General features: G+C 44.1%; 1 protein-coding gene across 4 annotated transcripts in view; it reads left to right on the top strand.

The window, feature by feature from the left end:
• CBFB (core-binding factor subunit beta) overlaps window positions 1–25,294 on the top strand; it is a 72,856-nt gene that overhangs the window by 25,917 nt on the left and 21,645 nt on the right. For 3 of the 4 annotated variants that reach the window (XM_050922804.1, XM_050922805.1, XM_050922803.1), the window contains exon 4: window positions 16,222–16,338. The exons of the other annotated variant lie outside the window; for it this stretch is intronic. In XM_050922804.1, the coding sequence (XP_050778761.1) occupies window positions 16,222–16,338 (117 nt within the window). The remainder of the gene's footprint in view (window positions 1–16,221; window positions 16,339–25,294) is intronic. 4 annotated transcript variants of the gene reach the window in all.

Here is a 25,294-nt window from a genome sequence, read left to right as displayed (position 1 = left end):
AAATGGCTCAGTTGCTTTAGGGAGAGGGAACACTTCTTTTTGTAACTGCAGGATGTGTGGATGACATGTACAGATAACATCTGAATCACATTAGTAAATCACCCTGGTATTGTGTGATAAGGATTTACCAGAGGACTTAAATAGGATGGGAAACTGAGAACTAGGTTTAGTGTCTTGCATGCAAATAAATTGACCCTTTTCTCAATTGTTTTGAAAGAGAGACTCTCCTCTTGTCTAGTTAGTAAATGCAACGGGACTGTCATATTTTAGTTCTTAAATATATGCACTGTACTTAATCTTTTAAAATCAGTCCCTAGCCTTTCAGAGGGGGAGTTGGTCATGACAGGGCAGTGGAATGCATGTGCCCTAATTTTGAGGAAAAACACTTTACAGTGTAAATTGAGGGGAGTAATAGTAACACTTATATTTAGGTTGCTTAACATTTTCAATTTTGTTAGAAATATTTTTTAAAGTGCAGTTTTTTTAAGACACTGTGTATTTGTGTTTGTTTGTGGTGTGCTTGCTCCTTTACTGAAATATATCGTATAGTCTGTTTGTTTGGGAGGACCGTGTGCTGAGCCTAGCAGCCTGTTAGGCAAGGCTGAGAGCTTCTTAACAAGGCTTTGATCCCTAAGCCCTTCAGCACCCATCAACCCTTAACCAGGGGGCGAGGCTGCTCAGGAAGACCAGGCTTTAAAAAGCTTGTTCCTAAGCGACCCAAGGAGCTAGCGGACAGGAGCAGCTAACAGGGGAGTTTTGCGAGAGAGCTCTCCAGGTGAAGGAGGAGCAATTATGTGACCCTTGGGGTAAGTTTGTTGTCTCTAGTGTGTTTGTGGGATCAAAGCCTCAACAAAAAACTGAGCTGCAGGAGTGAAAAAGCTTATGCATGCAGAAGTTCAGCAACAGAATAGGGGCTATTCAGTTTATTGCACCCATGCAGCATGTATGATTACCTGCCCTATGGGCAGATGGCATATGTGTGCATTTGGTGGAAGGAGTTCCTGGCCCTCAAAGACCATGTACAGGCTTTGGAGACCAGAGTGGCTGAACTGGAGGAGCTAAGGGAGACAGAGAGGTATATAGATGAGACTAATCAGGACACAGGGTACCACCTGTGCTCTGACAGCCTCTGTGCTGTTGAGGGGGATGAAAGTCTCAGGGAAGGAGAACATCCAACTGGAGTAGAGGAAAACGATCCCATAGTTGTGACCTTCCTTCCAAATGATGTAATGGTATCCTCTTGCACTGAGAACTCCAATTATTAAGAAGAAATGGGTAATAGTTATGGGGGATCCATCATTAGAAACATATATAGTTGGGTTTGTGATGACAGGGAGAACCGCATGGTGACTTGCTTGAGGATCTCTCGAGACACATAGATAGACTTATGTTTTAGTGCTGGGGAGGAGCCTGGTAGTCGTGGTACATGTAGGTACCAAGGACATAGGAAGGGATAGGAGAGAAGTCCTAGAGGCAAAATGTAGACTACTAGGTAAGAGATTGAAGTCCAGGACCTCCATGGTCACCTTTTCTGAAATGCTTCCAGTTCCATGCACAGGGCCAGTTAGAGAAGCAAAGCTGCAGGATCTCAATGCATGGATGAGATGATGGTGTAGGGAGGAGGGCTTTAGATTTATTAGGACCTGGGGAAACTTCTGGGAAAGGGGAAACTTATACAGGAAGGCTGAGTTCCACCTAAACCAAAATGGAACCAGATTGCTGACACTTAACATTAAAAAGGTCATAGAGCAGTTTTTAAATGAAGGAAAGCCAACCTGTGCAGAGGAGCACCTGGTTTTAACAGAGATATTCCTTGGGGGAGGATCTATTAATGGAGATTCTCTGTGTCCTAGTAAAGAGAAGAGAATGGAAGACAACAAAATACAGGTAGGATCTGATGAGAAACAGTCAAATTAAATAGTCCCATTCAATTACATCATGTAATGGCAGACAGCTAAGAAGTGACAAGTTTTTAAAGTGCTTATGTATAAATGCTAAAACTCTAAATAATAAGATGGGTGAACTAGAGTGCCTCGTATTAGAGGATATTGATATAATAGGAATCACAGAAACTTGGTGGAATGAGACTAATTAATGTGACACAATAGCACCAGGGTACAAATTAAATCGGAAGGACCGAACAGGTCATGCTGGTGGGGGAGTGGCACTATATGTGAGAGAAAGCGTAGAATCAAATGAAGTAAAAATCTTAAATGAATTGTACCATAGCATCTCTGTGGATAGTAATTCCATGCTCTAATAATAAGAATATATCAGTAGGTATATATTACTGACTGGGATGGTGATAGTGACTGTGAACTGCTCAGGGAGATTAGAGAGGCTATAAAAATTAAAAAACTCAATAATAATGGAAGATTTCAACTATCCCCATATTGACTGGGTACACATCACCTCAGGACAGGATGCAGAGATAGTTTCTTGATGCCTTAAATGACTGCTTCGTGGAGCCGCTAGTCCTGGAACTCACAAGAGGAGAGGCAATTTTTGGTTTAGTCCTAGGTGGCGCGCAGGATCTGGTCCGAGATGTGAATATATCTGGACCGCTTGGTAATAGTGACCATAGTATAATTAAATTTAACATCCCTGGGGAAAAACACCACAGCAGCCCAACACTTTAGCATTTAATTTCAGAAAGGGGGACTACACAAAAATGAGGAAGTTAGTTAAACAAAAGTTAAAAGGTACAGTGCCAAAAGTGAAATTCCTGCAAGCTTCATGGAAACTTTTTAAAGACCCCATAATAAAGGCTCAACTTAAATGTATACCCCAAATTAGAAAAAACACAGTAAGAGGACCAAAAAAGTACCACCACTGTTAAACAACAAAATAAAAGAAGCTCTGAGACACAAAAAGGCATCCTTTAAAAAGTGAAAGTTAAATCCTAGTGAGGAAAATAGAAAGGAGCATAAACTCTGGTAACTGAAGTGTGATAATATAATTAGGAAGGCCAAAAAAAAAATGTCAAGAACAGTTATCCAAAGACTCAAAAAGTAATAGCAAAATATTTTTTAAGTACATCAAAAGCAGGAAGCCGGATAAACAGCCAGTGGGGCCACTGAACGATCGAGATGCTAAAGGAGCACTCAAGGACGATAAGGCCATTGTGGGGAAACTAAGTGAATTCTTTGCCTCAGTTGAGGATGTGAGGGAAAATTTCCAAACCTGAGCCATTCTTTTTAGGTGACAAACCTGAGGAACTGTCCCAGATTGAGGTATCATTAGAGGAGGTTTTGGAACAAATTGATAAACTAAACAATAAGTCACCAGGACCAGATGGTATTCACTCAAGAGTTTTGAAGGAACTCAAATGTGAAATTGCAGAACTACTAACTGTAGTTTGTAACCTATCATTTAAATCAGCTTCTGTACCAAATGACTGGAGGATAGTTAATGTGGAACCAATTTTTAAAAAGGGCTCCAGAGGTGATCCCAGCAATTACAGCCTCGTAAGCCTGTTTTCAGTACTGTGCAAACTGGTTGAAACCATAGCAAAGAACAGAATTGTCAGACACATAGATGAACATAATTTGTTGGGGGAAGAGTCAACATAGTTTTTGTAAAGGAAAATCATGCCTCACCAATCTACTAGAATTCTTTGAGGGGGTCAACAAGCATGTGGACAAGGGGGATCCATTGGATATAGTGTACTTAGATGTTCAAAAAGCCTTTGACAAGGTCCCTCACCAAAGGCTCTTAAGCTAAGTAAGTTGTCATGGGTTAAGAGGCGATGTCCTCTCCTGGACTGGTAACTGGTTAAAAGATAAGAAACAAAGGGTAGGAATAAATGGTCAGTTTTTAGAATGGAGAGCAGTAAATAGTGCTTTTCTCCCAGGGGTCTGTACTGGCTGAGTCCTATTCAACATATTCATAAATGATCTGGAAAAAGGGGTAAGCAGTGAGGTGGCAAAATTTGCAGATGATACAAAACTACTCAAGATAATTAAGTCCCAAGCAGACTGCGTAGAGCTCCAAAAGGATCTCTCAAAACTGGGTGACTGGACAACAAAATGGCAGATAAAAATTCAATGTTGATAAATGCAAAGTAATGCACATTGGAAAACATAATCCCAACTATACACGCACAATTATGGAGTCTAAATTAGCTGTCACCACTCAAGAAAGAGATCATGGAGCCATTGTGGATAATTCTCTGAAAACATCCACTTAATGTGCAGTGGCAGTCAAAAATCATTAAGAAAGGGAAAGGGATAGATAATAAGATGGAAAATATCATATTGCCTTTGTATAAATCCATGGTATGCCCACACCTTGAATACTGCTTGCAGTTCTGGTCACCCTATCTCAAAAAAGATATATTGGAATCAGAAAAGGTTCAGAAAAGGGCAACAAAAATGATGAGGGGGATGGAACGCCTTCCATATGAGAAGTGATTAATAAAACTGGGACTTTTCAGCTTGGAAAAGAGACAACTAAGGAGGGATATGATAGAGGTCTATAAAATTATGACTGTTGTGGAGAAAGTAAATAAGGAAGTGTTATTTACTCCTCCTCATAACACATGAACTAGGGGTCACCAAATGAATTTAATAGGCAACAGCTTTAAAACAAACGAAAGGAAGTATTTCTTCACATACTGCACGGTCAACCTGTGGAACTCTTTGCTAGAGGATGTTGTGAAGGCCAACAGGGTTCAAAAAAGAACAAGATAAGTTCATGGAGGATAGTCCATCGATGGGTATTAGCCAGGATGGGCAGGAATGGTGTCCCTAGCCTCTGTTTGCCAGAAGCTGGGAATAGGCGACTAGAGAGAGTTCACTTGATGATTACCTGTTCTGTCCATTCCCTCTGGGGCACCTGGCACTGGCCACTGTTGGAAGACAGGATACTGGGCTAGATGGACTTTTGGTCTGACCCAGTATGGCTGTTCTTATGTCTTACAACAGGACTCTGAAATGTAGCATAGGGATAGTAATAGGGGATAATAAAGTACCTTTTGCTGGCCTCATGACGTTCTGTTCAGTGTTGTCTGCATTACAAGTTGCTGAAAATTTTCATTGCACACTTTTTTGTTTCATGTGGCACTGCTCATTTTTGACTTACTGCCAGAAACTCTCAAGATTCCATTAACCCTATGCATAATACTGCTCTAGTTCCTTGTTTCAGCAGTCCACATAAGGAGCAGGAATTCTGGACAGGTACAGAGAAGTGGTTTTTCCCATCAAAATACGTTTTGGTATAGATGAAGATACGCTGTGCTGGGAGCCAGAAGATGATGGGTTTTGCACGTGGTTCTTATATTAAATTAAATTAATTCTGTGCCCTTCACAATCCTTATTATTGAGAGAGGCCTCACAAGTTACACAAGCTGGTAATAGGACCTAGATCTCTAACATGGTAGACCCAAGTCTCATCCAGTTAGCCCCACTCTCTTTTAGAAAGAGTCTGCCAAATATTTATTCTTGGCTGTGCTACTGCATGTGTAATCCACGGTTTCAGATTGTTAGGCAGCGTCCTCTAATAAATAGTCCCCAAAGGATATTAGCCTTTGCTTGCTGCTTGCTAATCTGCCTTATCTTTTAGCTGACATGTTGGGGGACTGCTGCTGCTGTAGTGCTGAACATTTAGGGTTCAAAATCTGCAGATGCATGAGAGGAGGGTTGTTACAGGTATACATAATAGAGATTGAGTTTTATGTTCTTGAAAAGACATGAGAAATTACGTATGACTGCTTACTTTTGTAATTTTTCAGAAGTTAGAAAATACAGTAGCAGGTTTATGGTTGCCTATGCAACTTGAATTCTGCTGTATGTATATGCATAGCTATACAGTGTTTATTTACATGATCAGCTTCTATCTTCTCCACAGGACCCCTGTTTCATTCAGTGTACAAGACAGGCTGCTCTATGTATGAGGCAGCTATTTAATATTTCTTCTTAATTTCATCTTTCATTGTATGGTCCCATGTGATGGTTTTCTGCACATTTATCCAAACACTGAACTGAATATGAACTGTATTGCCTTTATGATCTTTTCTGTGCTCGTAGCAATAATATCTGAGCTTCACAAACTAGAATGAATTTCAGATATCATGACAAGCCTCATTAGGGGAAAAAATGGCAAAATTTTGGGTAAGCCGTTTTAGCTTGAAAATAGATTCTCACTTAAGTTTTGATGGTATTGTTGTTAACAGCCACATTTCTCAGCCTCATTTTAATCATAAACTGTAAAAAAAATAATTTTGTAATAAGAAAGGAGAATCTTGGGTCTTACTAGAATTACTGTAGTCTTTGACTGCCTTACTATGATCTAGCAACTTCTGAATAAATGACTTTGGAGTGCTAATATCAGATATTAAAAGATGCCATGCCTTTGGATTTTGAGGTGTGTTGGTGATAACTGCTCTGCAAAAGGAATTTATTAATATTTGTCAGGGTTTGGAAATTGAAGGGAACCAGCAGAGTTATATCTAAAAAGAAGGAAATATGTGGTTAAACGGTTTAGGCTACAATGGCAAGCTGTTTCCCTTCTTCCAGAAAGAGGGGAGAGAGAAACAAACCTTCATGTTTTTCTCTAAAATAAAGGAAATTGCACCAATATGCTTGCCTGGATGTTTTGATGGGAAAAATGTGTTTTGATGTAGGGGGAAAGAGGGCGACATAAATACATACAGCTTTCAATAAGAATTTTTTAAAAGCAGGTTTTGTTTTTTATACAAGTAATTTGAAAATTGTCAGTGTACTTATATGTAGTGGTGGTGTAGCCGTGTTTGTCCCACGATCTTAGAGAGACAAGGTGAGTGAGGGTAATATCTTTTATTGGACCAACTTCACCTTATAATTGACTCTTAGAATATGTGCTAACTATTTACGCTAAACTCTTTGTTCTACCTTGTATTTAGTTGTGACACTGAGTACCTATCCCAGACCAGAGGAAGGGCTATGTGTAACTGGAAAGCTTTTTTCCCTCAGCAAAAGAAGTTGGTCCAATGAAAGATATTACTTTACCCATCTTGTCTTTCTAGCATAGTTGTAGATCATTCAAAAAATCCCCCCTTTCAAATTACAATTAGTTTTCACTCCTGAGTTGTTGTGATGTATGCCTGCTGAAAGCAGTACAACTGAGCAGGACCGGCGCCAGGGTTTCTCGCTTCCTAGGCGCATGGCCATTTCACTGCACCCCGCGCTGATCCTGCAGCTCCGGTGGAGCTGCCGCAGGCATTCCTGCGGAGGGTCCGTTGGTCCATGGCTCTGGTGGAGCTGCCGCAGGCATGCCTGCAGGAGGTCCACTGGAGCTGCGGGAGCAACCCGACCATCCGCAGGCATGACTGCGGCAGCTCCATCGGAGCCACGGACCAATGGACCCTCCGCAGGCATGCCTGTGGCAGGTCACCCGGAGCCGCCTGCCGCCCCCCCTGGCAAAATGCCGCCCCCTCAATAATCCTGGCGCCCGAGGCGATTGCCTAGGCTGCCTAAAAATGGTAGCACCAGCCCTGCAACTGAGGGTTAAAAGGTGGAATCCCAGAGCTTTTTGAGGTTCTCTGGTTACCAGATGAAATTTAAGGTGTTTGGTTTTGACTTGTAAAGCCCTAAATGGTTTGCATCCTGGCTGCTTTGTAGTCTGTTTGCAACTCCGTGGTATCACACAGGGAATCGACAGAAGTATTCTTCACAAACAGCTCCTTTATGGTGGGGGCTGGCAAGTAAGGTGTTATCAAACTGGGCTTCTTGGCTTTCAAAGTCTCTTCCTTTGTCTGTCTAAGACCAGATTTGGTGACTTCCAGGAAGTGCTATACAACTCCCAACCCAGGCTGTTTGTGGTTGATCGGTGCAGTTAATTGGAGGGATTGGGAGGTTTGGTAAAAGAAGGGCCTTTTGGGAGTTGGAAAAGCTTGTTAGCTTTGTGGTGCTTTTGTTTAAAATAATGTTATATTTTAATGAGCCTAATATAGGCATAATTGATATCCTCTTAACCTCTCATTTCCTTCTAGTTCCTATTCTCAAAAAAGGTGACTCATGACTCTGCCTGTCTCTCAGGGTATGGCAGCACTTTAACGTCGCAGCACCAGCTCTGGAGGTATGGCTACATTTGGAATTTCAAAGCGCTGCCGCGGCAGCGCTTTGAAGTGTGAGTGTAGTCAGAGCGGCAGTGCTGGGAGAGAGCTCTCCCAGCGCTGCATGTAAACCACATCCCTTACGGGTGTAGCGTGCAGCGCTGGGAGCCGCGCTCCTAGCGCTGCTGCCCTGATTACACTGACGCTTTACAGCGCTGTATCTTGCAGCACTCAGGGGGGTGTTTTTTCACACCCCAGTTGCAGCGCTGTAAAGTGTGAGTGTAGCCAAGGCCTTCCAGTCTCTTCGGGTATGGCTACACTTACATTTGTGCAGCGCTGGGAGTTACAGCTGTGTTCGTACAGCTGTGTAGGGACAGCGCTGCAGTGTGGCCACACTGACAGCTACCAGCGCTGCAGTGTGGCCACATATGCAGCATTTGCAGCGCTGTTGGGAGTGGTGCATTGTGGGCAGCTATCCCACAGAGCACCTCATCCCATTTTGGCGCTGTAGGTTGTGGGAAGGGGATGGAAGGGTGCGGGTCATTCCGCTTCCTGTCCCAACGCTCCGTGGTGCATCGCTACACATCCCAGCAGTTTGGCGCCATTGTGAGTCTGCAGCGCGATTTCTGTTAGAAATGGAGCCCGAGCTGCTGAGGACTTTGCTGATGAATGTCGCCAGCACATCACGTTTGGCAGTTGAGCTATTCCTTCAGCTCCAAAGTGACAGTGAGGAGTCCAACGATGATATCGATTCGCCTGACGCGCACGACAATCAATTGCTTGTGGCAGTAACGGACTCAGCAGCGTGGAACGCCGCCTTTGGGCTCGGGAAACAAGCACTGAGTGGTGGGATCACATCGTCCTGCAACTCTGGGATGATGAGCAGTGGCTGCAGAACTTTCGGATGAGAAAAGCCACTTTCATGGGACTGTGTGCTGAGCTCGCCCCAAGGCGCAAGGACATGAGATTGAGAGCTGCCTTGTCAGTGGAGAAGCGGGTGGCTATTGCAATCTGGAAGATGGCAACTCCAGACAGCTACCGATTGGTCGCGAACCAGTTTGGAGTGGGAAAGTCAACCGTTGGAATAGAGTTGATGCAAGTTTGCAGGGCCATTAATTGCATCCTGCTAAGAAGAACCGTGACTCTGGGGAACGTGCAGGACATTGTGGATGGCTTTGCACAAATGGGTTTCCCTAACTGTGGAGAGGCGATAGATGGGACGCATATTCCTATTCTGGCACCACCCCACCTGGCATCAGAGTACATTAATCGCAAGGGGTATTTCTCTGTGGTTCTCCAAGCGCTTGTGGATCACCGTGGGCGTTTCATTGACATTTACACAGGATGGCCTGGAAAGGTGCATGATGCACGCATCTTTCAGAACAGTGCCCTGTTCAGGAAGCTGCAGGCCGGGACTTTTTTCCCAGACCGCAAGATCACAGTAGGGGACGTCGAAATGCCCATTGTGATCCTTGGAGACCCCGCTTACCCATTAATACCATGGCTCATGAAACCATATACAGGGAAGCTTGACAGGAGCAGGGACCGGTTCAACTACAGGCTGAGCCGGTGCAGAATGATTGTGGAGTATGCTTTTGGCCATTTAAAAGGGTGCTGGAGATGTCTTTATGGGAAGCTAGACTTGGGGGAAAGCAACATCCCTGCGGTTATATCCACGTGCTGTACCCTCCATAATATTTGTGAAGGGAAGAGTGAAACATTCAGTCAGGAATGGACCTCTGAGGTTCAACACCTGGAGGCTGAATTTGCACAGCCAGAGAGCAGGGCTACTAGAGAGGCCCAGCACAGGGCTACAAGGATTAGGGATGCCTTAAGGGAGCTATTTGAGGCTGAAAGCCAACAGTAATGTTTGGTGCCTTGCATAGGAGTGAAGTGCAGTGGTTACAATGATTTGCAGTGCCTGTTTTTCCCTTGGGGTACAGTATGTTTCACTTTCTGCAATAATAAAAACTGTTTTAAAAGGCAAGAAATCATTTATTCAAAATACAGTACATAAAAGGGCAGGGGGGTAGGGTGCAGAACTGTACATTCAGAGGTTTGAATATGTCCTGCCTGGATTGCTGTGCAATGCCTGCTGCACTTCAGGATTAATATGCTGCATGGTGATGGGGGTTAAGTGCATAGGGTAAGGATCGTAGTTCTCAGGGCTGGTAGGTGAACGTACAGGTTTTGGGGGCAGCTGGTGGTGGTAAGAACTAGGATGATGGAGAAGGGGGTTTTGAGCAAACACTGGGGCACAAGGGAGAGAGCTTTGGGGTAGGGAGGTTAGCACGGTAGTGATCTGCCTGCATGGCTACGAATGACTGCATACAGTCCGTTTGGCGCGCCAGGAGGCTTATCAGCTGCTTTGTGCTTTTCTTGGTAGCCAATTCCTTTCTCCTGCTTTGTGTTTCCCTCCACTAATGCATTTTCTCTCTCCAGTCCTGCAGCCTCTTATTCTCTCTGGCATACCAATTCATAACTGCTTTCACCAAATCTTCTTTGCTTTTCCTTGGTTTCCTCCTCAAGTTCTGTAGTCTTTCAGCAGGCTGTAATAGGGCCGGAGGATTCAAGGACACTTAAAAAAAAACAGAAATAGAAACATTTAATATAGAGGCTGCATTGTTTATAATCACAGTGAAGGAGTTTGTAGAGTATTTGTAGCATCATTTACACATAGCAAACATAGCACAGAGAGGCCACAGCAGCGAAGACGTAGTGAGTAATGGGGAATGAGTGATTAATGAATCAGTGTTTCTGCCACGACTCACGTGGGAAGAGGAGCTGCATGAGTCAGGGCTCACTGGGGTTTCTGTGCGTTGGGGAAAGCAGAGAGCAGCTGGGGGGGACCTGCACTGAACACTATCCCTACATTTTCCACAGGATTTTATCCTGCCAGATATATCGCTGCTGCGGGTTACCTGGGAAGAGCGGGAGGGTCTTCTATAGCAATGTGGATTCCGCCCTGGCCCCTATGCAGCTTGCCTGTGTGCAGCAATGGTCCCCCCCACCCCTCGCGGCACAGTGGCGCGGACGCGTTAGCCTGACTGGGACAAGGACCACGGTGGCTCTCCCTATAAACTTGCGCAAGCGCATTGCCCACGCTCTGGCTGAAACTTTTGAAGAGATTACCAAGGCCGATTACCACGACGTGATAGACCAAATCAATGGGCTATTCCACATCTAGGCATGCATGCATGCAGCCATAACCCCCTCCCCCTCCCCCCCCAACATTTCTCACATCCTTAAAATAAAAGCTGCTTACCGGGAACCCGCTCCTCTGCTTCCTCTTCACCAACAAGTTCCAGCTACTGCGACTGGCTAGCTTCCTCCTGGCTTGAGAAGAGCTCCTGGCTGCATGCCTCCTGGGACTCCGGGGTGTCTCCCTCCACCCCAGTAGCCTCACTCTCGGTTTCCTCTACACCCTCCCCCTCCTCTCCCTGTTCTGAACTCTCCATCGTGGTCCTCGGATTGGCAGTGGGGTCACACCCAAGTATGGCATCCAGCTCCTTGTAAAAACGGCAGGTCGTGGGGACAGCTCCTGAGCGGCGGCTTCCCTCACAGGCTTTGCAATAGGCACTCCACAGCTCCTTTACTTTAACCCTGCACTGCACCGTGTCCCGTTCATGGCCCCTTTGCAGCATGGACTTTGATATCTGGCCATAGGTATCATAATTTCTACAGCTGGAATGCAGCTGTGACTGCACAGCTTCCTCACCCCAAACACTGATGAGGTCCTGCAGCTCGGAAGTGTTCCATGCTGAGGCTCGTCTGGGGCGTGGAGGCATGGTCACTGATTGATTGATTGCACTCCACACCGGGCTGAGCAAACAGGAAGGGGATTTTTAAAATTCCCGGGGCATTTAAAGGGTGGGTCATCTGAGCCCAGGGCAGTGGAGTGCGAAACGATGAGCAGAGTGGCTGAAAAGGTATGCTGGGATACCTCCTAATACCCTGGAGGCCAATAAAAGCGCTTTTGGTGGCCACACTTGATGAGCAGCGCTGCATCACCAGCACTGGAATCGCTACACCCCAGGCAGACCAGGTGTACAGCCAGCGCTGCAGCCAGGGAGTTGCAGCGCTGGCTGTGCTTTGCAAGTGTGGAGACAGAGTGAGTTGCAGCGCTGTAACCCCATCACCAGCGCTGCAACTCTCCAGTGTAGCCAAGCCCCCAGTGTGTAGGAGAAATAATGTTTGTTTGGCACTCTGTACATGCGTGTGTAGATCTTGCTGAGGGAAAGCGAAGTTGTATTTTAAAATGTGTTGAAGCCTGTTTTAGTGTTTGGAGCAAGTCACATAGTCTAGATTCAAGATTCAGCTCAGTCTCCTGCACTCAGAAAGGTCCCCTCTTGGTCAGAAATTCAGTTATTTAGGTGGAATGTAGCACTTGTGGGAAGACATTGTCATGGAGGGAGAGGCTACATCTCAGGTATCTAGGTTTTGGCTAAAAGGACAGACCGTGAACTAACCTCTTGTACTTAGTGGAGAGCCAGTGCAGGAAGTGGAGTGATGTGTTTACGGCAACCTTTGTTTTTAAGCTGATGAGCTGCTGCGTTTTGTGCTAGTTCAAGCCTTTTCAGGCTGTGTTATTTCATACTGAGGTATGTTGAGTTCCAGTAACCAAGCCTTGAGTTCACAAATGCATTGATTTTTCTTTGGATGGAGAGTAGAACCTCTGGTCAGTCATCTGGTTTGTTAATCTTACTCTCCCGTCCCTAGTCAGTCTCATATGTAAACAAAGACTTCATATCAATCTCTCAGAAATAGGAAAAGTTTGAGTTTTTCCCTGTACCTCCCAGAGTGTGTACCTCTACCCTTTCTGTGGGTTTCCTTCCTCAGGGGGAATAGCTCAGTGGTTTGAGCATTGGCCTGCTAAACCCAGGGGTTGTGAGTTCAATTCCTAAGGGGGCCACTTTGGGATCTGGGGCAAAAATCAGTACTGGGTCCTGCTAGTAAAGGCTGGGGGCTGGACTGAATGACCCTGGGTCCCTTCCAGTTCAATGAGATAGGTATATCCCCATATATTATTAACTGTGAAATGAGGAATGAGAGGGAGCTGGAATCCCAAATGCATCAGGACAGGAACTGTCCTTATTTTGGGATACTGTATAGCACCAAACACAGTATTGGTTTAGTTGATGATTTAGTTGGTGTTGGTCCTGCCTTGAGCAGGGGTTTGGACTAGATGACCTCCTGAGGTCTCTTCCAACCCTAATCTTCTATGATTCTATGAAATAAAAATGAGGTTCGGTGCCAAGATGGACCTAAATTCTGTTGCAGGACCCCCTGGTTTACCTATCACTTTGGTGCAGCAGCTAAGGTAAATCCCAAAATGGAATTTTTAATTAATAATTTAACCGAAATGAGTAAACAGTCTATAACTAAGCCTTGTTTTGATATTCAGTTCAATTTACTTTGTGCTGTTAGAGTTTTTACTATGCTGCAACTTGCATGTTGATTGCATAACTATTGTTGAAGTCAGGAGAAACAGGAGATTTTGCTAGCTGGGTCGGGGACAGTTGATGCTCTTGGTAATTAGGAGAGTGTGGGAGACAGTTAAGGAATGTGGAATAAGTACATTAATTTACAGGTTTCAGAGTAGCAGCCGTATTAGTCTGTATCTGCAAAAAGAAAAGGAGAACTTGTGGCACCTTTAGAGACTAACAGATTTATTTCAGCATAAGCTTTTGTGGGCTACAGCTCACTTCTTCGGATGCATAGAATGGAACACACAGACAGAAGATATTTGTACACGAAAAAGTGGAAGTGCATTAGTTTAGATGTTTCGCCTAAAATGATCAACACTGAAGTAGTTAAGAGATTGTATTTATGTTGTTGTTAGGTGTCAGCTTTCACCTCCTGACTGAGTTGTATCAGGTTAACTCAGGCCTTTTTTAGAACAAACTTTTGTGAAATAAACTGTTCTGGACTGTAGGTTTTCCTTCAAGCTCTGCATATTCCCACCTGTGGGTATCATGCCACCTTGTGGTGCCTTATAGTAAAACCTTCCTCTAGCAATGTCAGCTAGAGCACTCCCATGCCACTCCTCCCCTCAGCATCACTCTGTACTGAAGGCAAGACAATATAGGGGACAGAGTAGCCTCATCACCTCAGTTCCTCCCCACTGTATGCCTGGATGGATGTCGACTTCTCCCGTCCCATCGGCCCCAGTTGGCTGAGGTATGACAAAGGGATGAACACTTAGCCTCATGCCTCCCATTTGCTCTATATGGTGTTTTGTAGTCAAGGAGAATTGCAAGTCCCGAAGAGGTCCGTATGCTTCTGCTGAAATCGGAGTTTATGGAGGATGGATAAAAGAGCTATCCACCTTAATTTAAATGTGGTGGAAGGAAAGTGGATAAACTTTTACTCCGGGTACGGTATGTCTACAGAGCAGGACAGTATTACATAGTAACTGCTGAAAGCTGCTTAACGTTTTCATGAGTTATGCCACACGGCTCTGTTTGACATTTTAAAAAGTCAGCAAATGTAAGCTGTCAAACCCCTTTAACACAATATCCATTTCTTTTTAAATTTCCTGTGAGGAGATTCATCTCTGTTCTTTGGAGGGGAAAATATTTCAGCTTTAGATCACAGTATTATATACTTTTATGTAGACTGTAGGTTCTTAGTAGCAATTACCTTACACAGTAATAGGAGAAATTGTACCATGCAAGTGTGGTTCGGTAGAAATATTTAACCTCCTGTCATTTTTCAATTTACCTTTTACAAATATCAGAAAATAACATAAGAAAATAGGCTTCCTCAGTCTTCTGTACATTAAGACATGCCACACAAAGTCTTTGTGGTTTGGATAGTGTATTACATTGAGCTCTTTTTTTTTTTTTTTTTTTTTAAGTCTTCATTTGTTTATTTTAGGCTTGAGAAGGAAGAGAAATTGGTGTTTATTATTTTAGTATTAAGCAAAATAAATTTGTGGCAAAAGCAAAATAAAACTCCCTCTGAGTGTAGAAGAGCGTTTTGTCTAACATTTGTCTAATACTCCAAAATAAATTTGTGATAAATCTTACATTGCTGATATTTTATATATATATAGTGGAACACTAACATAACATTATAAAACAAATGAACATGAGAGGTCTGACAAGAAACACAAGTGACTTTAAGCAGAAACGGAATTTTCACCACACGCTGGTGCCAGGGCCGGCTCCAGGCACCAGCCAAGCAAGCTCGTGCTTGGGGCGGCAGATTCCAAGGAGCAGCATTGGCTGCTTTGGCCGCCCCCGCAGGTTTTTTTTTTTTCTTTTTGGTTCGCTGCTCTGGCCACCCTGTAGGGGGCAGCAGTGCAGAGGAGAGGAGCACCCTGCTGGGAGCAGTGCCAGGTCTATAGCAAGTGCGGCAGAGCAGCCTGCATCCTTCCCTGCCCGCCGATCGGAGTGGTGCGGTGCCCTCCTGGCAGGCGGCGTGGCGAGCTCTTCGCTGAAGGAAGCGCTGGCTGCCCCCCTTCTCTCTCTCTCTCTCCCCACACCGCTGCCCAGGGCACATCTGCAGGTCCAGGAGCCCCCTGTACCAGCGCTCCGTCCGCCCTGCAGGTTTGTTTGCCCCCCTGCCGCTTCACTGCTCTGTCTGGCCCACAGGTTTGTTTGCCCCCCTGCCGCTTCACTGCTCTGTCTGGCCCACAGGTTTGTTTGCCCCCCTGCCGCTTCACTGCTCTGTCTGGCCCACAGGTTTGCTTGTCCTGCCCCCACTTCGCTGCTCCAGCTGGCCTGCAGGTTTGTTTGTTCCCCCACTTCGCTGCTCCGGCTGGCCCGCAGGTTTGTTTGTTCCTCCACTTCACTGCTCTGTTTGTCCCCCACATCCTTCGCTGCTCCGGCCAGCCCACAGGTGTTTTTTTGCTTGGGGCGGCAAAAAAAACCAGAGCCGGCCCTGGTTAGTGCATACTGGTTATAAACTGGGAAAATTAATTAATTCCAGTATGTATAGTATGCAAAATACAATCTCCAGATTATTAATTATAGTATTTACAGGCTTTTGATTAAAATGTAGTTGGTGGGGAAAAAAACAGTTAAGGAGAATGTCAAGTTACCAATTGGTTCAAACATGTTTCCTAGGTAGCATTGCTTTGTATCAGAGTAATAGTTACAGAAATATAGTTTAAAAAATAAATACAGTAACCATTTGTATATACAAAAGCATGTGTCAGATGCATGTGTCTGCCTATATTTCAGGTGTACTTAAAGGCACCTATGATTTTGAATGGTGTCTGTGTTATCTGGAAAGGCTGGATAGATCTGCAGAGACTGGATGGTATGGGCTGCCTGGAATTTGATGAAGAGAGAGCACAGGTAAGGCAGTCTCAGACCTTCTGAGCTACCCATGTACTGAATCTGTAATAAGTGTAACTACTACTACTTTTTAAACAATGCATTTTCTTTCAGGAGAGAGAATACATGCAGTTAAGAGGCTTCAGATTTAATTAGTCATCAAAGTAATCACACCCTTTCATTTGTCTCTTCTGCCTTTATCTATGTGTAAAAATTTCACAGAAAACTTCTAGTGTGGGAATCCACTGACTTAAAAATGTGTAGCTGCAGTTAAATACATTATTAAGTGAGATTGAGAGTTATTTCAGGCATAGATCATGTGCCATTTACACATGCTGAGAGGCACACAGCACAAATTTGAGTACTGGAAAACTAGTAATTCTTCACTCTGCAGGAAAGGATTGGCAAACTAGTAGTGACACCAAATAGTGCAGATTCTGTTTGAAATTTACAAAAGTTTTCAATGACTAATGCCATTCACCTAAAAACAAACAAAAAAAAGCCCATTCCAATTGATTACTGTCCTTCCCCCCCCCCCCCCCCCCGAACAGTTTTGTCTTATTGCTTTGCTTTCCTTTATCTTCTTTATAGTGGCTGACTGCTTTGTATAGGTATGACCTCTTCTGAGAAATCTGGCAGTGTTACTAGTGTAAAGTGAATAAGTCTTTCTGAAGCCTACAAGAGTATAGCAAACATTTACAATCTGTGGTTTCATTAGATGGGGAGATGACTCTTTAAAATATAAATTGTACATAAAACTTTGATTGCATCTCTGCAAGATTACTTACTAAAGACTTGGTTCCAGGACAGAACCATGTGCTTAAAAAGCATAAATTCAGAATTTAATTCCTCTGGTTGTATCAGAAAGCTGATGCAGCAATTTGTCACAGCTGTCTTATGTGAGCTGCCATGACGACTGCAATGGACTGAGTTTACCTTTGCTTCAAAAGAAAAAGGATTCAAAGGTATACAATGATAAATAATACCAGTAAAGATCATTTAGATCATCTATTATCAACCTGCATTTTGCAGAACTACTCAGTGTTTATTTTTATAGTGCCAAAATTGTGGTAGATACATCAGAGATAAATGAAGACATGGTCCCTGCCCAAAGAGCTTCTGAATAAAGAGGGGGGTAGCAGATGAGGGGAAAGGATGCAATATAAAGCAGAAAGATTGAGCAGATATGTTTCGCATATATTTTGTTCCATGTGGGGGATCAGGTATCCCAGCAAATCTCTCTCTAATCTGTTCTTTTAGATGTGAAGTGATGGTGCCTTGTTGAACTCCATTTACTCATTCTGTTTTAAAACATTTTCCTAATTTTTAGCCTAAACATTACTTTATTAACGTGAGGCCATTGCTCCTTTGCCTAATGTTTCATTTTCTATATTGCTATTTGTAACTTGATAGTCTTTTTCTCTCTGAGTTTCTCATCTTTGCGACTATATAATTGCATCTCCTTAATCTATTTATATGTTTTGTCCATTTTAGTATTTTTGCTGCCCTTCTTTGTATATTTCCTACTCGTTTCTATAGCTTTCCTAAACTTTGGGGCCTATAACTACTGCCTGTTCCAGATGTGGTTGAAACAAGGCCATTTTGAATGGCAGTATTACCTCCATAGCTTTGTGTGACTTCTTATATATAAATCAGAGGATAGCATTGACTCTTTTGCAAGATGTTGCTGCAAAATTATATTTACTACTTTCTCAAGCTTCTACTTCAGATAACTGGAAAACAACTAATATTTTTATTGCTTATTAGCACTCTTCCTGATTCAGTGTGATTTCATATTTCTTGCTTAGATTTTGTTTCAGTAGAATCAGTGCATCGTTTCAGATGGGCACTTTCTGTAAATTGGAAGAAATAAACCTATTTTTCTCCAAGAGTTACTTTTACAGATCCCCATCATTGGGATACATGCCCCTCTGAATACAAGGCAAGAATCATCTTTAAAACAGTAACCATTATGGCCACAAGCTCCTTGCTCGTGCATGGAATGATCTGTGAGATTAGGAAAGGGAGGTGGGGTTGGATTCTGCAGTAGCTTGGAAGCTGTTCCTCACTGTCTTCAAGACAGTAAGTTTGACACTACTGCAGAGAACCTCAAGGCACATTTGACAAACCTTTCACCGTTGCCTTTCCTGTTTCCTTTTGGGGATATTCTCTTTTTGGAATTACTTCAGGCAGATGGGTTCCACAGTAGTATGAAAGTCAGGGATTCTGTTCCTTTATTCCAAAAGGGAAGGGAAGGCTTAAGTCTTATACTGGAATGGAGTCTTAAACTCAGGGTACGTCTACACTATGGGATTATTCCGATTTTACATAAACCGGTTTTGTAAAACAGATTGTATAAAGTCAAGTGCACGCGGCCACACTAGGCACATTAATTTGGTGGTGTGCGTCCATGGTCCGAGGCTAACGTCGGTTTCTGGAGCGTTGCGCTGTAGGTAGCTATCCCATAGTTCCTGCAGTCTTCCCTGCCCCTTGGAATTCTGGGTTGAGATCCCAGTGCCTGATGGGGCAAAAATCATTGTTGCGGGTGGTTCTGGGTACAGCCTCACCCCTCCCTCCCTGAAAGCAGCAAACAACCATTTCGCGCCTTTTTTCCTGGGTGAACTGTGCAGATGCCATACCGTGGCAAGCATGGACCCTGCTCAGATCAATACCACAATCGTGGACGTTGTAAACACCTCACGCATTCTCATGCAGTCTATGCTGAACTGGGACCTGCAAAGCCAGGTGAGGAGGAGGAGGCAGCTACGGCAGCGCGGCGACGAGAGTGATGAGGACATGGACACAGAATTCTCTCAAACCGCGGGCCCCTGTGCTTTGAAGATCCTACTGGTAATGGGGCAGGTTCTAGCTATTGAACGCCGATTTTGGGCCTGAGAAACCAGCACAGACTGGTGGGAGCGCATAGTTTTGCAGGTGTGGGACGATTTGCAGTGGCTGCGAAACTTTCGCATGTGTAAAGGCACTTTCATGGAATTTTGTGACTTGCTTTCCCCTGCCCTAAAACACCATAATACTAAGATGAGAGCAGCCCTCACAGTTGAGAAGCGAGTGGTGATAGCCCTCTGGAAGCTTGCAACGCCAGACAGCTACCGGTCAGTCGGGAATCAATTTGGAGTGGGAAAATCTACTGTGGGGGCTGCTGTGATGCAAGTAGCCAAAGCAATCATTAAGCTGCTGCTACGAAAGGTTGTGACTCTGGGAAACGTGCAGGTCATAGTGGATAGCTTTGCAGCAATGGGATTCCCTAACTGTGGGGGGGCGATAGATGGAACCCATATCCCTATCTTGGCACCGGAGTACCAGGGCACCCAGTACATAAACCACAAGGGGTACTTTTCAATGGTGCTGCAAGCACTGGTGGATCACAAGGGACGTTTCACCAACATCCATGTGGGATGGCCAGGAAGGGTTCATGACGCTCGCATCTTCAGGAACACTAGTCTGTTTAAACGGCTGCAGCAAGGGAATTACTTCCCAGACCAGAAGATAACAGTTGAGGATGTTGAAATGCCTGTCGTTATCCTGGGGGACCCAGCCTACCCCTTGATGCCATGGCTCATGAAGCCATACACAGGCAGCCTGGACAGTAGTCAGGAGCTGTTCAACTACAGGCTGAGCAAGTGCAGAATGGTGATAGAATGTGCATTTGACCGTTTAAGGCGCACATTACTGACTCGCTCAGACCTCAGCCAAACCAATATCCCCTTTGTTGTTGCTGCTTGCTGTGTGCTGCACAATCTGTGAGAGAGTAAGGGGGAGACCTTTATGGTGCGATGGGAGGCTGAGGCAAATCACCTGGCCGCTGATTACGCGAGTCAGACACCAGGACGATTAAAAGAGCACACCAGGAAGCGGTGCGCATCAGAGAAGCTTTGAAAACAAGTTTCATCACAGGCCAGGATACGGTGTAACTGTTGTGTTTGTTTCTCCTTGATGACCCACCCCCCCCTTGATTGACTCATTCCCTGTAAGCAACCCACCCTCCCCCTTCGATTATAGCTTGTTTAAGGAAATAAAGTCACTATCGTTTAAAAATAATGTATTCTTTATTAAAAAGTCATTATAAAAAGAGGGAGAGAAATGACAAGGTATCCCAGATGTGATTTGGGAAGAGGATAGGAGGGAAGGAAAAGGCTACTAAAAACATTTCAATGTAATGACAGCCTTTTGGTTGGACTATCCATGGGGGTGGAGTGGGCGGATGCACGAAGCCTTCCCCCACGCATTCTTAGGTGAGGAAGATATGGAACATGGTGAGTGGTGAGGGTGGTTACATAGAGGCTGCAGCGGCACTCTGTGACCCCGCTGTTCTTCCTGAAGCTCCACCAGACGTCGGAGGATATCAGTTTGATCACGCAGCAGCCCCAGCATTGCATCCCGCCACCACATATCTTCCTGCCTAAATCTCTGATCTTCCTGGCGCCACCTCTCATCTCGAGCATCCCTCCTGTCCTCACGTTCACTAGCATCTTTCCTGTAACTTGATGCCATGTCCTTCCACTCATTCAGATGAGCTCTTTCATTGCAGGTCACTTCCATGATTTCCGAGAACATTTCGTCTCGCATCTTCTTTTTCCTCCGCCTTATCTGAGATAGCCTTCGGGATGGAGTAGGGAGACTTGAAAAATGTGCAGCTGCATGAGGGAGGGAATAAAGGGAGAGAAGTATTTAAGAAGATACGTTTTACAGAACAATGGTTATACTCTTTCACAGTGAACAACACTATTCACCTTACATACCACATGTGATTTCACTACAAGGTCACATTTTGCATCTTAATATTGAGTGCCTGCGGCTCTGGTGTTACAGATCTCACAGATGCAGGCCCAGGCATCAGAATTCAACTTGCATGCGGCCATGGTAAGCCATTGTCTTCCGGCTTCTGCAGCCTTCATATACACAGTGCCCTCCTTTCCCAAAAACCAAGCAAATCCCGTTCAGTGATGCTTCTTTCCTGTTAACACGCAGCAGCAGAAACCACCCCCGCCTCCAATTCTGTGGGATGATCGCTTTACCCTTCCCACCACCACATGGCTGGTATCATGGGAGATCACTGCTAATCACCCCCCTTTCCTCCCCCCCCAACCGCGTGTTTGGTATCAGGGAAGATCCCCGATAGCCAAACGTGAAAAAGCTCAGCGCTATTTCCCTCTCCCCGCTTGGCTACGTGCAAGGAAGGATTTCTTTTAAGCAACAGGCAAACAGCCCAGTAGGAATGGCCATCTCTATCTCCTTACTTAAATTCCTGAATTTCAACCAGGTTACCATGAACGATATCACTCTCCTGAGGATAACACAGCGAGATAAAGAATGGATGTTTCTTGAATGCCAGCAATCACTGGGACCATACGCAGCCATGCTTTGTCATGCAATGATACCCGATTACTTGCTAGATGCATGGTGTGATGAAGTGTCTTACCATGGTGGACGGAACAAGGCTGCCTTGCCCAGAAACCTTCTGCAAAGGCTTTTGGAGTACCTCCAGGAGCGCTTCATGGAGATGTCCCTGGAAGATTTCCGCTCCATCCCCAGACATGTTAACAAACTTTTCCAGTAACTTTACTGGCTGTGAATGCATCCCAAGCCCTTATGGCAAATCAATCATTTAAAAAACGCTTGCTTTTAAACCATGTTTTATATTTACAAAGGTACACTCACCAGAGGTCGCTTCCATGGCTTCACTGTCTAGGCTAGTGGCTTGGGAGGGCTGGGAGGGTAATTCCGTCTGGGTCACAAAAAGCTCCTGGCTGTTGGGGCTAACGGAGTGCTGTGTGCGCTCTTTAAGGTCGTCGTCCTCCTCCTCCTCATCATCATTTTCCCCCTCCGCAGAATCCTCAACCATGGTTGAGATTACAACCCCCACCTCGGAATCCACGGACAGGGGTGGGGTAGTGGTGGCGCAGCCCCCTAGAATTGCATGCAGCTCAGCGTAGAAGCGGCATGTTTTCGGCCCTGACCCGGACCTTCCGTTTGCCTTTTGGTTTTCTGGTAGGCTTGTCTGAGCTCCTTAACTTTCACTCTGCACTGCACTGAGTCCCTGGTGTGGCCTTTTTCAATCATAGCCTTGGAAATTTTTTCAAATATTTTTTCATTTCGTCTTTTGGAACAGAGTTCTGTTAGCATTGAATCCTCTTCCCCATATAGCGATCAGCGTTCATATACCTCCATATAGCGATCATATACCTCCATATAGCGATCATATACCATATAGCGATCATATACCTCCCGTGCGGTCCATGCTGGAGCTCTTTTTCTGTTCTCAGGAGACTGCATTGCTACCTGTGCTGATGAGCTCCGCGTGGTCACCTGTGCTGATCACAGCTCCACGCTGGCCAAACAGGAAATGAAATTCAAAAGTTCGCGAGGCTTTTCCTGTCTACCTGGCCAGTGCATCTGAGTTCAGATTGCTGTCCAGAGCGGGTCACAGTGGTGCACTGTGGAATACCGCCCGGAGGCCAATACCGTTGATTTGCGGACACACTAACCCTAATCCGATATGGTAATACCGATTTTAGCGCTACTCCTCTCGTCGGGGAGGAGTACAGAAACCGATTTAAAGAGCCCTTTATATCCATATAAAGGGCCTCGTAGTGTGGACGGGTGTGGCGTTAAATTGGTTTAATGCTGCTAAAATCAGTTTAAACGCGTAGTGTAGACCAGGCCTCAGCAATTCATTTAAAGTTCCATATGGTGATATTAATGCTCTAATCCCTTTGTGTCCTCAGGGCTCTCAACTTGAGAGATGCATATTTCCACATTTCAGAGAGTCCATGCCATTGTGAATACATATATTTCTGGATCGGACAGAAGCACTGTCACCAGTGGGGCCTTCGCTTTGGAATGTCCACAGCACCATATGTCTATGTGAAATGCTTAGCATTGGTGACATGGCGTTTCTCAGAAGTAAAAAGTTGTCATGGATGATTGATAAGAATTTGAATGATTCAGGAAATAATATTGTTCAAAATAATTTGTCAGTTATTCCAGAAGGGGCTGTGGTTATATTGGAACAAATCCACTATACTGCCAGCTCAGAAGCAAGCCTTTTTATAATGTATGAGCACTACTAAATATCTCTATGCCTCAGATTTCACCTCATTCAAGACCTCATAGCTGTTCTGAAAATGAATCTGCTAGTTCCATTGAGTATATTTATTGTTTGAATCATATGCCCACTCATACTGGGATGGCACTTTGTCATATAACGCATGAGACTTCTTCAAATTGATTTGAATGTGCTTTCCTTGGAAAGCTGTTAGAGTGCCTGATTAGACTAACTTAAGTTATGGACACTGCCACAGCATGTTATGTAAGGTGCTCCAATCTTTCCCCAAATACTGGAAGTTGTGATAGGCACACAATCTACAATTAAGAGCATCAGTGCTGGCACCATCATTCTTCAAATCTTAAAACAAACAAAAACTTAGAAGCAGAAGTGGATATGTTTTTCTGTGTAGAACCACGTATTTGTTTCACTTCATAGCTAGCACTATTTCATTTTGCTTTGAATTCTTTGTTTTATTTTCATGATGAGCAGTATGATGGTACTCTAGGGAGAATTTCCATGGCAGATCACCAAACTCTTGGTGTTTTTGCATGCTCTTGGCACCATGATCACAGATACTTCTAGAAAGCAATGAACTTTGGGATTGTGTGCATTCTGAGCACACTGATCTGAGCTCTTGGTGTTAGATCCATGATTCCTAATCTACCCTCTGCTGCAGGAGTGATGTTGGGAGCATCCTTTAACTCTGTTTATTTTGTCCAGGTAATTTAACTAATACTGCCTGTGGTGAGTAAGCATTCCTGGGTGAATGAAGAGGGGACTGATGCCATCAACTTGTATAAAGGCTAAGTTTTCATAGAGTGTGGGAAGGATTTCTAGCCTTTTATGATTTAAAGAAATCCAAATAAGATATGGAAATATGCAATTAAGGTGCCCAGTCAAACTTATCCCTGTCTTGTAGTGATACCATGAAAGGAAAACTATGAAAAAACTGTATCTTTTAAAAATCAGGTTAATATAATCTAGAACCACTATCTCTTATTGCATACCACTGCTACAGGCCAGAGTTAAGGCTGTTCAGGTGCTTCAGTTGTCTGTTTCCTTACCCTAACAGATTTGAATTTCTTTGAAGCCTAGTCTTAACTCTGAATTTCCTGAGTTTATACCACTCTGTTTTCACCTTAAGCTACTAATACATACTCTCAGTCTTAGCGCCATTTTAACAAATGTTTTTGTCTTGGAATATATCCCCGCACTGAACATTTAAATCCATGAGAGAATGTACATGCAGCCTCAAATGTCAGTGCTTTCTTGAAGTTTCTGAGCTCAGGGTGCTGAGGTGGAAGCATCACACCAAGAGTGTGGATCTGCATAGGTATATACCTGTGCAAAATCAAAATTACAGGTGAGTAATCTTCCTTTTCAGTTTCTTCTCTTGCATATCTTAGTATTAACGAGTACGTGGTTATGTTGTGTTGCATTTTCCATTTAAAGAAGAGGTTACACTGCTTTTTTAAAAGCAAATTACCCATTACTGAAAGTGTGCCATTTGAGCAATATAATTCTTTCTGTCTTAGCAACCCCTCAAAAGACACATACTTATTTTCTTGTATTTAAACATGTATTAGTACTGTAAGCTGCTGGGCTATTTCTTTAACACTCTTCTTGTATTTCTTTTTCCTTTTGTAATTCTAAATTGGTTAAATCATCATTTACTTCCACTTCTAAAACTCTTGCATAATGTTAATGGAGGATGACTGGCTGCTATATTCCACCCCAGAAGTGATTAATTTCAGAGGACTAAGTGGTCTCTGTGCATATTACACACACAGCTACTATATAAACAATTTTGTAATTTACATAGCCTCCATTTTTGGAAAGCTTATCTTATAAAAAATGTAATCTCTCCCATTTCCTGATTTCATCACTATTTTAGTTAATACTGGATTC

Source organism: Gopherus flavomarginatus, chromosome 14 (assembly GCF_025201925.1).
Source record: "Gopherus flavomarginatus isolate rGopFla2 chromosome 14, rGopFla2.mat.asm, whole genome shotgun sequence".
NCBI lineage: Eukaryota > Metazoa > Chordata > Testudines > Testudinidae > Gopherus > Gopherus flavomarginatus.
The sequence above is the reverse complement of the archived record's forward strand: the minus strand, read 5'-3'. Positions and strand labels throughout refer to the sequence as shown.